Here is a 12,135-nt window from a genome sequence, read left to right on the forward strand (position 1 = left end):
TCCTGGCAGTCCAGCAGTTAAGACTCCAACTTACAAGGCAAGGGCGTGTGCCGGCTTAGTTTTTCAGTTGTGTCCAACTCTTGGCGACCCCACGGACTGTAGCCCACCAGGCTCCTCTGTCCATGGGATTAGCCCAGCCAAGAATACTTGCCCGGGTTGCCATTTCCTTCTCCAGGGGATCGTCCCAATTCAGGGATCTATCTACCCGCATCTCCTGTGTCTCCTGCATTGGCAGGCGGGTTCTTTAGCACTGGCGCCACCTAGGAAGCCCCAGGGCAAGGCGTGCGGGTTCAATCCCTGTTCAGGGACCTAAGAGCCTGTGTGCCTCACAACAAGGCCAAAAACTCAGACAAAACAACAACAAAGAAAACCCTTTACTCCTTTTGTTCACATGTAAACACTGGCCATGTCATCGTTTTACAGGAAGGGTACCAAGTCATGATAAAAATATAAACATGTCACTTCTCCTAGCTCACTACTTCAGTTCAGTTCAGTCGCTCAGTTGTGTCTGGCTCTTTGTGACCCCATGGACTGCAGCATGCCAGGCCTCCCTGTCCATCATCAACTCCAGGAGTTTACTCAAACTCATGTCATCGAGTCAGTGATGTCATCCAACCATCTCATCCTCTGTCATCCCTTTCTCCTCCTGCCCTCAATCTTTCCCAGCATCAGGGTCTTTTCAAATGAGTCAGTTTTTCATCAGATGGCCAAAATATTGGAGTTTCAGCTTCAGTGTCAGTCCTTCCAATGAATATTCAGGACTGATTTCCTTTAAGATGGACTGGTTGGACCTCCTTGCAGCCCAAGGGACTCTCAAGTATTCTCCAACACCACAGTTCAAAAGCATCAATTCTTCAGCGCTCAGCTTTCTTTTGGTCCATAGCTTTGACTAGACAGACCATTGTTGGCAAAGTAATGTCTCTGCTTTTTAATATGCTGTCTAGGTTGGTCATAGCTTTTCTTCCCAGGAGCAAGCATCTTTCATGGCTGCAGTCACCATCTGCAGTAATTTGGGAGCCCAAGACAAAATGTGGTCCACTGGAAAAGGGAATGGCAAACCACTTCCATATTTTTGCCTTGAGAACCCCATGAACAGCATGAAAAAGCTACTTAGCCACTTAAAAAAAAAAAAACAAACTGTCATAGCTTAATTCCCTCATAATATTAATGACTTAACCAACATCTGCATTTGAATAACCTCATTTTTACCACAGTATACTATAAATAACAATAAAGCAAGCTATCCTATCATTATTAATCAATAAATAACAGGCAGGGATTTTTAAATTGCTACTTAAAGACTCACGGATGCTAATTAGACTTGGAAAGGCTTTATCAAACATAGCTGCTGAGGGATGTCACCACTTGAAACTCTCTGCTTCATAGTAAGTTAATACGTTTCCTAAATGTAAGCTATCAATTCTGTGGCATAAAGCACATATGTATATACTCAGCTGAAAGACAGAACCTAATAAAATCGAAGTTTTAACATCCTAATAAATATATCTGATAAATTAATTCAAAAAAGTATTGGTTTAATCTTCCTTTTCTTCTATTTCAAATACACTTTAAAATTCAAGGTATCTTAAATTATTTCTTCAATAAACATGTGTTGAGTGCCTACCTATGTGCCAGGCACTGCATTTAATGTAGAAAGTAAATAAAATGACCAAAAGCCTCTGCCTTCTTGAAATTTACATTCTATAAGGGGAAGAAGACTATCAAAATATCAAAAGTAAGTCAATAAGGTAGTGAATTAGAAAGTAGCAAGTTCTGTGCAGAAGGGAGTGAGATCAGAAGAGCCAGCATGACTTCAGATTTAACTTCATGCTTGGGGCTGGCCTCACACAGAAGTGACGTTTATGCAAAGATTTAAAGTGGGCAGAGTCAGGGTATCGCTGGTTGTCCAGTGACTGAGATTCCGTGTTCCCAATGCAGAGATCCCTGGTCAGGGAACTAGATCCCACATACTGCAACCAAAGGTCCTGTAGGCCACAACCAGGACCAGGTGCAGCCAAATGACTAAATATATTAAAGAAGAAGAAGAAGCAGCAGCAGAGGCAGAGTTACAGCGCGGAGTTGGGCAGATCGACGATGCACAGCCCTAGGAGGAGCCCCGTGAGTGACTCAGTGAGAACCACACACGGGAGCCCTGCGCACAGGGGAACGGGTGTGTAAAGAGTTCCGGACAAAGAGACAGTCAGAGCACGACCCGGAGGTGGACTCCGCCCGGCGTGTCTCGAGAACGGAAGGAGCTTTCTAAGGTCCGAGAGGGACACTAGGAGGAGATGAGGCCAGAAAAGGAGCAAGGCAGCCAGACGGTGTTAGGGCCGTGTGTGCAGATGGCAGGACGCTGGGTGTTTATCTGACTGAAGTGCAGAACTGGAGGATTTTAACAGATGTGTGACATCACTGGACTTCTACTATGAAATGATTACTGTGTAATCTGTGTTGGGAAAAGACCATAAGGGGGCAAGAATGGAAATGGAGACACCAGCTGGGATGCTATTGTGATAATCCAGGTAAGAGAGGATGATGCCTTGGTCTAGGGTATTGGGAATGGAGGCAGTGAGAAGCGGTCAGAATCTGAATATATTTTGAAAGTAGGACTAACAGTCCTCCTCTTTTTCTTTCACATCCTCAGTCGATCTGTTAGGAAGAAAAAGAGGAGTCAGTTGAGCAACAAAAAGAATAGAGCTGGCACTAAGTGAGATGGGGAAATATTGGGATTCAGTGCTGGGCATGTTGCATTTGCAATGTCCATTAGACACCTAAGTGGAGATATACAGTCGCTGTTTGTTATAGGAGTCTGGAATTTGGAGAAGAGTTCTGAGTGAGAAATATAAACTTGAGAGTCATAAATGGTACTTAAAGCAAGTAAAAAAATAATAATATGCCAAGGGATTGAGCATCTCTAGAGAAGACAGCAGTGAAGTAAGCCTGTGGCGCCCCTAGGTGAGGTCAGGGAGGGCAAAGGCAAGCAAGGAGACTGAGGCGGAGAGACCGGGCAAGCAGAGGGAAGTCAGGAGACTGTGCTGTCCTGGGCGGCAGGGAGACACTTCCCAGGAGAACAGTGACTGCCTGTGGTAGAGGCTGCTAAAGGACACAGAAGAACACTGGAAATCAGTCACAGACTTTAGGAACCTGGAGACCATTGATGACCCTGACAAAACCAATGCAGTCATAGCAGACTGTGGCACGAATTAATGTATTTAATAATAACCTTATTCTATACTGTTCCATGGAGCTGAGTTAACGCTGCTTTAGAAGGAAAGAAGGGAAGAGTTCACATGTTTGTCCTGTATTTACTGAAAGTGCAATCAAGTACAGCAAAAGAACGGATACATCCAGCATTCCTCCAACCAGAAATCTTTGTAACGGGCACACAATGACCTCAAAACTGTGCAAAATGCTGACATTAATTTTGGTATCATCATATAAATTTGGGTGTAATTTAAATATTGCAGTTTATTTTATTCATATTCTTTGAGGATTAATAAAAAATTATAAAAGGTCATTAGAAATAATAATACAAAGTCATCATATGATAAGATTAAGAACGCTCCCCTATTATGTCAGTCAGTTCAGTTGCTCAGGCGTGTCCAACTCTTTGTGACCCCATGGACTGCAGCACGCCAGGCCTCCCTGTCCTTTACCGTCTCCCGGAGCTTGCTCAAACTCATGTCCATTGAGTCGGTGATGCCATCCAACCATCTCATCCTCTGTTGTCCCCTTCTCCTCCTGCCCTCAGTCTTTCCCAGCATCAGGGTCTTTTCAAATGCGTCAGTTCTTCGCATCAGGTGGCCAAAGTGTTGGAGCTTCAGCTTCAGCATCAGTCCTTCCAATGAACACCCAGGACTGATCTCCTTTAGGATGGACTGGTTGGATCTCCTTGCAGTCTGAGGGACTCTCAAGAGTCTTCTCCAACACCACAGTTCAAAAGCATCAATTCTTTGGTGCTCAGCTTTCTTTATGGTCCAACTTCACATCCATATATGATTTTTGGAAAAACCATAGATTTGACTAGACAGACCATTGTTGGCAAAGTAATGTCTCTGCTTTTTAATATGCTGTCCAGGCTTGTTATAGCTTTTCTTCCAAGGAACATGTGTCTAATTTCATGGCTGCAGTCACCATCTGACTGCAGTGATTTTGGAGCCCAAAAAAATAAAGTGTCTCACTGTTTCCATTGTTTCCCCATCTATTTGCCATGAAGTTATGGGACTGGATGCCATGATCTTAGTTTTTGAATGTTGAGTTTTAAGCCAGCTTTTTCACTCTTCTCTTTCACTTTCATCAAGAGGCTCTTTAGTTCTTCTTTGCTTTCTGCCATAAGGGTGGTGTCATCTCCATATCTGAGGTTATTGATACTTCTCCTGGCAATCTTGATTCCAGCTTGTGCTTCATCCAGCCCAGCGTTTTGCATGATGTACTCTGCATATAAGTTAAATAACAGGGTGACAACATACAGCCTTGACGTACTTCTTTCCCGATTTGGAAGCAGTCTTTTGTTCCAGTCTTCAGTTCTAACTGTTACTTCTTGACCTGCATACAGATTTCTCAGGAGGCAGGTTAGGTGGTCTGGTATTCCCATCTCTTGAAGAATTTTACAGAGTTTGTTGTGATCTACACAGTCAAAGGCTTTGGTGTAATCAATAAAGCAGAAGTAGATGTTTTTCTGGAATTTTCTCACTTTTCCAATGATCCAGTGGGTGTTGGCAATATGATCTCTGGTTCCCCCTATGTGGCATGCCTCAAGTTATAAATTAATAATATATTGCTTACCATGACTGATAACTATCAACAAGGTAAAAGTTCAGAGTTTTGGATAATTATTGTCTAAGGCAAAAATTATCTTTAAAAAATTAAGCAATCAAAAACAGAATCTTTGAGGTTTCAGTATATTTTAAATTTTATATCTTAAAATAATATTTAAGTCAACTCTTTGTGATCCCACGGACTGCAGCCCACCAGGCTCCTCTGTCCATGGATTTCCCAGGCAGGAATACTGGAGTGTGTTGCCACTTCCTGCTCCAGGGGATCCTCCCGACCCGTGGACAGAAGCCCCGGCTCGTGCACTGTGGGCACATTCTTCACCATCTTCTGCATTACAGCAGAGCCACCAGGGAAGCCCCCTTAATAATAGCAAATTAATGTATATCAAATTATTAGAATATATCTTAGACCTTACTGTAAGCCATTAGTTTAAAAAATATTAACTATTACAATTTTGTATAAAACGAGGTTGGTCACAGTGGTATGGCTCTATCTAAAAGGAATCTCAAAATGTCGCTTCTCCAGCTCCCTTACCTGGAGACAAGATTAAATCTCATAAGACAGAATACTGTCTTTCATTGTCATTGCTAAAACTATATCTATGTTTAACCAAAATATTTATCAGTTTTGCCAAAGTCACTTGGATTTCTCTTCTGAACTTATGAGGTGTCAGAAAATTGAATTAGGAAAGAGGTCAATAAGTTGAGTAGATGGATAAGTCAAATATAATAAATACTTTAGAGGCTATTGACTAATCAATCTATACTTTTGGAACAATAGTCACTCAGATGCTCAATCCACACCCATCTTCCTACTTTATCATTAATAATGTCATGTGAAATTGAAACAAAAGTTCTGTTTTTGATTTATTTCTCCCAGGCCTATTATTTGTCTAAAATAGCACATACTTTTTCAAAAAGAGAAATTAAGTTGAATTTACAGAATCGGATCTTCATAAAGCCACACTGATTACTACTCAGTACCTTGGGTCTTTTGGGTGTTCAAGTAATCAGTCAATTGATTTTCAGTCTCTTAATTTAAATGCTTCAAAGATAACTTGAGATATGTAATTTTCAGAATATTCTTTATTCTATGTATGAGCATGATCTTATGGCTTCAGTGTCTTCCATCTTCCAGTATTCAATAAACAACTGTTTCCAGTCCACTCCCCTCTGAAAACTTTTGTATTTTATCAAATCTAAGGTGCCATGAATTCTCATCATTGTTTTAGATATCACTTCAAAAAGAAAAAAAAACTCTGCTAATTTTAATGGCACAACGCTTTCTTATTCCTCGGTTTGTAGTCACCGGGAAAGCTCTTGCAAACACAGGCATATTTGCTTCACTAACATCAGATTTATTCCCTGCTGTTTCTTCCATGTCATTTTGCCTACACAACAACTTTTGTTTCAATGTTGAATCATAATACAATCTTTTTTAAAATATTTTAGAAGGCAGCAAAATTCAACACATTATTACCAACACATGCAGAACTCAAATGAAGTATAGCATTGATGACTTTGACCAGGTTTAGCCAGCACAGACGCTGACAACTACACCCTGCCTCCCACAGAAGTTACAGGGTGCCATCAATTGCAGAAGCAACTCTATATCCAAAATGTCAAAATATGAAAAAATTTATATCGTTCAATCACTAAAATATAGCAATAAAACATCTGTATATATCGCCACTCAACCAGTACACGTAAATACACTGACAAACTTTTGCACTACACAAGGTAACAGCATTTTGGGGTTTCAGGCGAGGCCCTGGGGAATAAAAATCTGACTGTATCATTGTCTTTGCCCTTTAATATCATGAAGGCAACTAACACAGAAAAAAATATTTATAATCCAAAATAAGAAGAACCATAATGGAAGTAAGACAAAGTATTGTGGGAGAAGAAGAGGCAATGATTAATCCTGCTTAGGGGAACTGCATTACTATTTTCTGACATAATTTTCATTACTCAGTTTTCAAGGATACAATGACTTCATTTTTATGTGCTCCGACTCTAGGAAATTTCCTGAATTTAACTAGAGGTCTCAGACATTTCTACTCTTCGATTTACTACTTAAATATGTAAAAACAAGTACAAAAACTTTTCAAGAGAGAAATGTCAAACTCATGTATCAATTATTGGCAATTTAAACTTTAAGGTATTAAGGCAATGCTTTCTTTAAATCTTAAGCAATAAAATTACTTAAGGGATACAGTAATATTAAATAATATAAAAATGACTAAGTAACTTATTTGGGCTTCCCTTATGACTCAGCTGGTAAAGAATCTGCCTGCAATGAGGGAGACCTGGGTTCAATCCCTGGGTTGGAAAGATCCCCTGGAGAAGGGAAAAGCTACCCACCCCAGTATTCTGGCCTGGAGAATTCCACGGACTGTATAGTCCATGGGGTCACAAAGAGCTGGACAGGACTGAGCAACTTTCACTTCACTTCACTTCAAGTAAGTTATTTAAAAAGAAACTGTAAAAATAATTAAAAACTCACTGTAGTCTTTCAACAGACAGTACTAGAAAAATTGGATGTCTGTATCTAAAAAAAATAAAAAGAGAACCTTGATTCATACCTATAAAAAGAAATTTAGATGATCTACCTAAATATAAAAAACTAAACTATAAAATTTCTAGAAGAAAATATAGGAGAAAACCTTGTGACCCTGATTTCTTAGATATGACACCAAAACCCCAATCTACAAAATAAAAAGTGATACATGAGATTTTACAAAATTAAGAGTTTCTTCTCATCACTGATAAAAGAGTGAAAAAACAAACCACAGATTGAGAAAAAATATTTGCAAATCCGTGTCTGATAAACGACTATAACATAAAATACACAAAGAACTCTTCAAGAAGATATAAAGATGCTCAACATCACTTGGCATTAGGGAAATGCAAATCGAAACCACCATGATACCGTTTCACATCCACTAGGACGCTAACATCAGAAAAACTGACAAAACCAAGTGACGACAAGGATGTGGAGCAACGAGAACTCTCATGCATTCCTGGTGGGAATGCAAAATGGCACAGCCACTGTGAAGATTGGTTTGGAGGTTTCTTATAAAGTTAGAAATATACTTACCATGTACTCCTGTAATCCCACTCCAAGGTATTTACCCAAGTGAAATGAAAACCTATGCTTCCACAAAAACCTGTCTACAAATGTTCGTAGTGGCTTCATTCATAGCTGTCAGAAATTGGGAACGACATCCTCCACTGGAGGGTGGATAAGCTGCAGTACATCCATATAATGGATCTTCCCAACCCAGGGATCAAACCCAGGTCTCTTATGTCTCCTACATTGGTAGGTGGGTTCTTTACCGCTAGCACCATCTGGGAAATCCATATAATGGAATACTACTTGGCAATAAAAGGGACAAAACTCCACGTTCACAAAGACATGGATGAATCTCAAATGCATAACCTAAGTGAAAGAAACCAGACTCAAAAGACTACATACTGAAAGACTGCATATATGTGACAATCTTGTAATGGGGACACAAAATAGACCAGTAGGTGCCAGGGGTGGGATTTAACCACAAAGAAGCACTGGTCAGGAAGTAACGGGGTGATGGAACTGTTCTGTATCTTAATTATCATAGGAAGCACATACATGACTGTATACATTTCTCAAAACTTGCAAAACTTTACACTAAAACAGGTGAATTTTAAGGTATATAAGTTACATCTTAATTTTTATGAAATTCATGACAAATTAGAAAAATGACTTAAAATTACAGAAACAACATATTTTGCCTAGCTCAAACCTAACATAAACAATCAGTGTCCACTTTGGGTTACTTCTACATAGGGATAGAATTCTGAAAGAATTCAATGTATTAATAAATTACCAGGAAATACAGATGTTTAGACTTAAAAGAGTAACATAAATAAAATAAATTGGTAAATCTATTCCACCAGAGTTATTGAAACCTGAGTGGCAGATTTTCCTGTTTATGAAAACCCTGTCTTTTGACTAGGAATTTTGGAGGCAAGGAGGCTGGTAGGAATGGCTACTTGGTTCAGACGGAAACAGTGGACTCTAAGAAACAAAGAGTACAACCTATGGTGCTAAGTAAATACAGAACAGTGATAAATCAACAACAGCAACAAAATAAACAAAAATTTTTTGTTAGAATTTGAAAATAATAAATTTAGTTAAAGCAATTCCTCCTGCTGTTTGTTTCTCAAAAGCAAACTAGTTGCTTAAATAGACATTTGCCTCTTTCTAACATGAAATGTGCTGACATGCAGCATATTTTATGAAAAAAAAAAAAATGGCAAAGTCACCACATAAGCTGACATGTGACTTTTCAGCTTTAGGAACTGCTTTCCTATCCTCTGCAATTATTGTATAGAATTGAATTTCCCTGATTCTTAAAATTATTAATAATATTTTGAGGTGTTGCTTAAAACTTTTATACATTTTTGTCAGTCTAAAAAAAAAAACTTAAATGGATTATTCTTAAAGAGATAGCATTCAAGTCTACTTTCTGCCTTGAAGTGCTGTATTTATTTTGACATAAAATATTCTGAAGGTAGAGAGAAAGATCCAAAAAAGGAAACACCAAAAAAGCTATATGTCATGACATGGGATTTTATTAGACAAAGTTAAACTTTGTGGATGAGCCCTGAATGAGGAATCTAAAAGCCCTTAGCAGCATTTCCACCCTGACACGGACAACCACATCAGCTTCAGCCAGTCTTCTAGCTCTCTGAGAATGTTTCTTTAACTATAAAATGAGGCACTGGATCAGGTTTTTAAAAGAGATTGTCTATGATAAACTAAACACACAAATATTGATCTGACACAATGCACTAAGAACCTTCATGAGGTGTTTATTGATAGTTTCTTAGAAAAGATCACTATTGCCTCTGTCCTTAAGAATATTTTTAAGGGAGAAAACAGAGAAGCTCAGACCTCAGTTGCTTGGATACACTGAAAAAGAACTCAAACTCACTCTTAATTATCATGACACCTTTTCAAATGAACAAGTCTTTCTAACGATGACCATGCAGATTACAGAGTAGACAGGTCAAAGTCAGCCTTGCTCAGGGTGCAGTGGCTTTCTTCATCAGCAGGCTGGCTTGCTTTACTATCTCTAAAGCATCTACCATCCCCTTTACTTTCTTTACCCAAATTGTTGAAACTGCAAGAACCATGGAACAAATGGAAAATTTCTGCTTATTTTTCCTCTTGTCTCTTTTCCACCGTTTTAATGCATTTGGGAAACTACCCGCCAGCTATCAGTATCATCCATCCTTTAGAACCTTGACATACATGCTCCTAACTAAGCAGTCTTCCTGTCCTTACTTTTCAGCCCCTGAGTTTTGAGAGAAAGAAAAGCTATACCTTAAAAGTGGAGGGAGCCAACCCTCACCTCGAGATGCGGTTTCTGAACCTGGGCCCATTTCAAGACACAACCACGGTGCACATCAGTGTGGAAGACGTGGATGAGCCCCCTGTGTTTGACCCTGGCTTTTATTTTGTGGAGGTACCTGAAGATGTGGCAATTGGGACAACCATACAGATCGTTTCTGCCAAGGACCCAGATGTGACCAACAACTCAATCAGGTTTTTCCACACATTTCACCTTTGCCTTATTTCCGAGAATCTGCCCTTGATTCTAATTTTCTAGCACTTTTTCTTTTTGTTTATTCCATCTCTGGAGACTCTTTCTTTAAATGCTTCTTTTTTTTTCTTAAATGACATGGACTTTTCATATTATTTAGAAGTGAAGTGTCATTATGACTACAACTCCCTGTCAACTGATTCAGCAACACACATACACACACCCCTCAGTGCTCAGTCGTGGCCTTACTGATATTTAGGGGTAGATAATTTTTTGTTGAGGGGGGTATCATATACATTTTACAATGTTTAGCAGCATCTCTGGCCTCTACCTGCTAAAAAAAACCATAGCATTCCCTGAGTTGTAACAATCTATAAAGTCTGACTCTTTGCACACCCCACAGACTGTAGCCCACCAGGCTCCCCTGTCCAAGGGATTCTCCAGGCAAGAATACTGGAGTGGATTGCCATTCCCTTAGACTCCAGGGGATCTTCCCAACTTAGGGATCAAACCTACATCTCCTTTGTCTCCTGCACTGCAAGCGGATTCTTTACCCACTAAGCCATCAGGGAAGCCCCCAAAAAAGACCCCGGATGTTGTCAAATAGACACATAGATATCAAAGCATTAAAAATTGTTTAATCTTAGTGGTGAATATAACAGTGATTATTATATACTCTTAATTTTTGTGAACCTTTGACATTTTTACTTTAAAAATGGAAAAAATAATACATACAAACATATATTTCCATATATTATAGAAAGAACAGACATAGAAAACTCCCACGGTTGTCAACAGCTTTGATGACATGTAGACTGACTTTCTATTGCAAATCCACAAATCAGCCTCTCCAAAGTATGTTTTGAACATCAAGATTCCAACCTAGATGCTTCCCCTTCAAGAGCAGGCAAAGAGCTCCTCTTATAGCCACGGCCACTTCCTATCGACCCTGGAACCAAAGAGCAAACAGCTGGTGAACAGGTTGACACTTCAACCTTCCAGAGCAACTGCCAAGCCTCTGAAGCTTGACATAAAAGATCAGGGTTCCCAGGCTGTTTGAGGCCATCTGTCACGTTAATTGTCGAAAGCCACACAAATGGATCTCGGGCGTTAGCACAGAGCGCACAGTTTAAACACACCTCAATTTGTCAGAGGCCTTTTCTGTCAGCTGCTTACTTCCCTCACCAGGTGCCATTTTGAAGGAAAATGTACTTCTGCCATTTAATAAAAACGATTCTCTCCTGAGATTAACCTTAGTGGGGGAAATCTGCTTCCTCTAACCAAGTAGCAAATGTTTTTTCAGGCATTAAAATGGCTAAAATAATCTTGTTTCAATTCTGATACTTGATTTTTAGTAGGCAACGAATCTTTATAAGTTATGACAATTTTATAGAAGTGATAGTTCAACCTTAAGCTTTTTAAGCTTATAAGATGGGAAGAAGTTAGTTAAATTGTATTGTCCCCCAAAAAACATCATAAATGAAAACAATTCTATTATAAATTTATATTTATAATACAATTACATTTATGTCAAAAGCCAAGAATACATGTGTATCTTCTGATTGATCTACTCATATTGGAGAACTGTGGGGAAAACTTCAGAGAATAAAACTTTATGGAGGGAAAATACTTGAAATAAAACAAGAACAGTTTGAAAAACTCAAATCCTGTTTCTAAAAGTCAATGAGAATATTCAGTGGATAATTCCACATCTTTTTTCTAGATTCTGACTAGCTATAGACTCCTGAGTTGTAGGCATGGGAAATTTG

General features: G+C 39.1%; 1 protein-coding gene across 2 annotated transcripts in view; it reads left to right on the forward strand.

Moving 5' to 3' along the window:
* Positions 1–12,135, forward strand: part of CDH20 (cadherin 20) — a 202,853-nt gene that overhangs the window by 168,302 nt on the left and 22,416 nt on the right. For both annotated transcript variants that reach the window (XM_043889326.1, XM_043889327.1), the window contains one exon: positions 10,115–10,368. In XM_043889326.1, the coding sequence (XP_043745261.1) occupies positions 10,115–10,368 (254 nt within the window). The remainder of the gene's footprint in view (positions 1–10,114; positions 10,369–12,135) is intronic.

This window comes from Cervus elaphus, chromosome 27 (assembly GCF_910594005.1).
Source record: "Cervus elaphus chromosome 27, mCerEla1.1, whole genome shotgun sequence".
Taxonomy (NCBI): domain Eukaryota; kingdom Metazoa; phylum Chordata; class Mammalia; order Artiodactyla; family Cervidae; genus Cervus; species Cervus elaphus.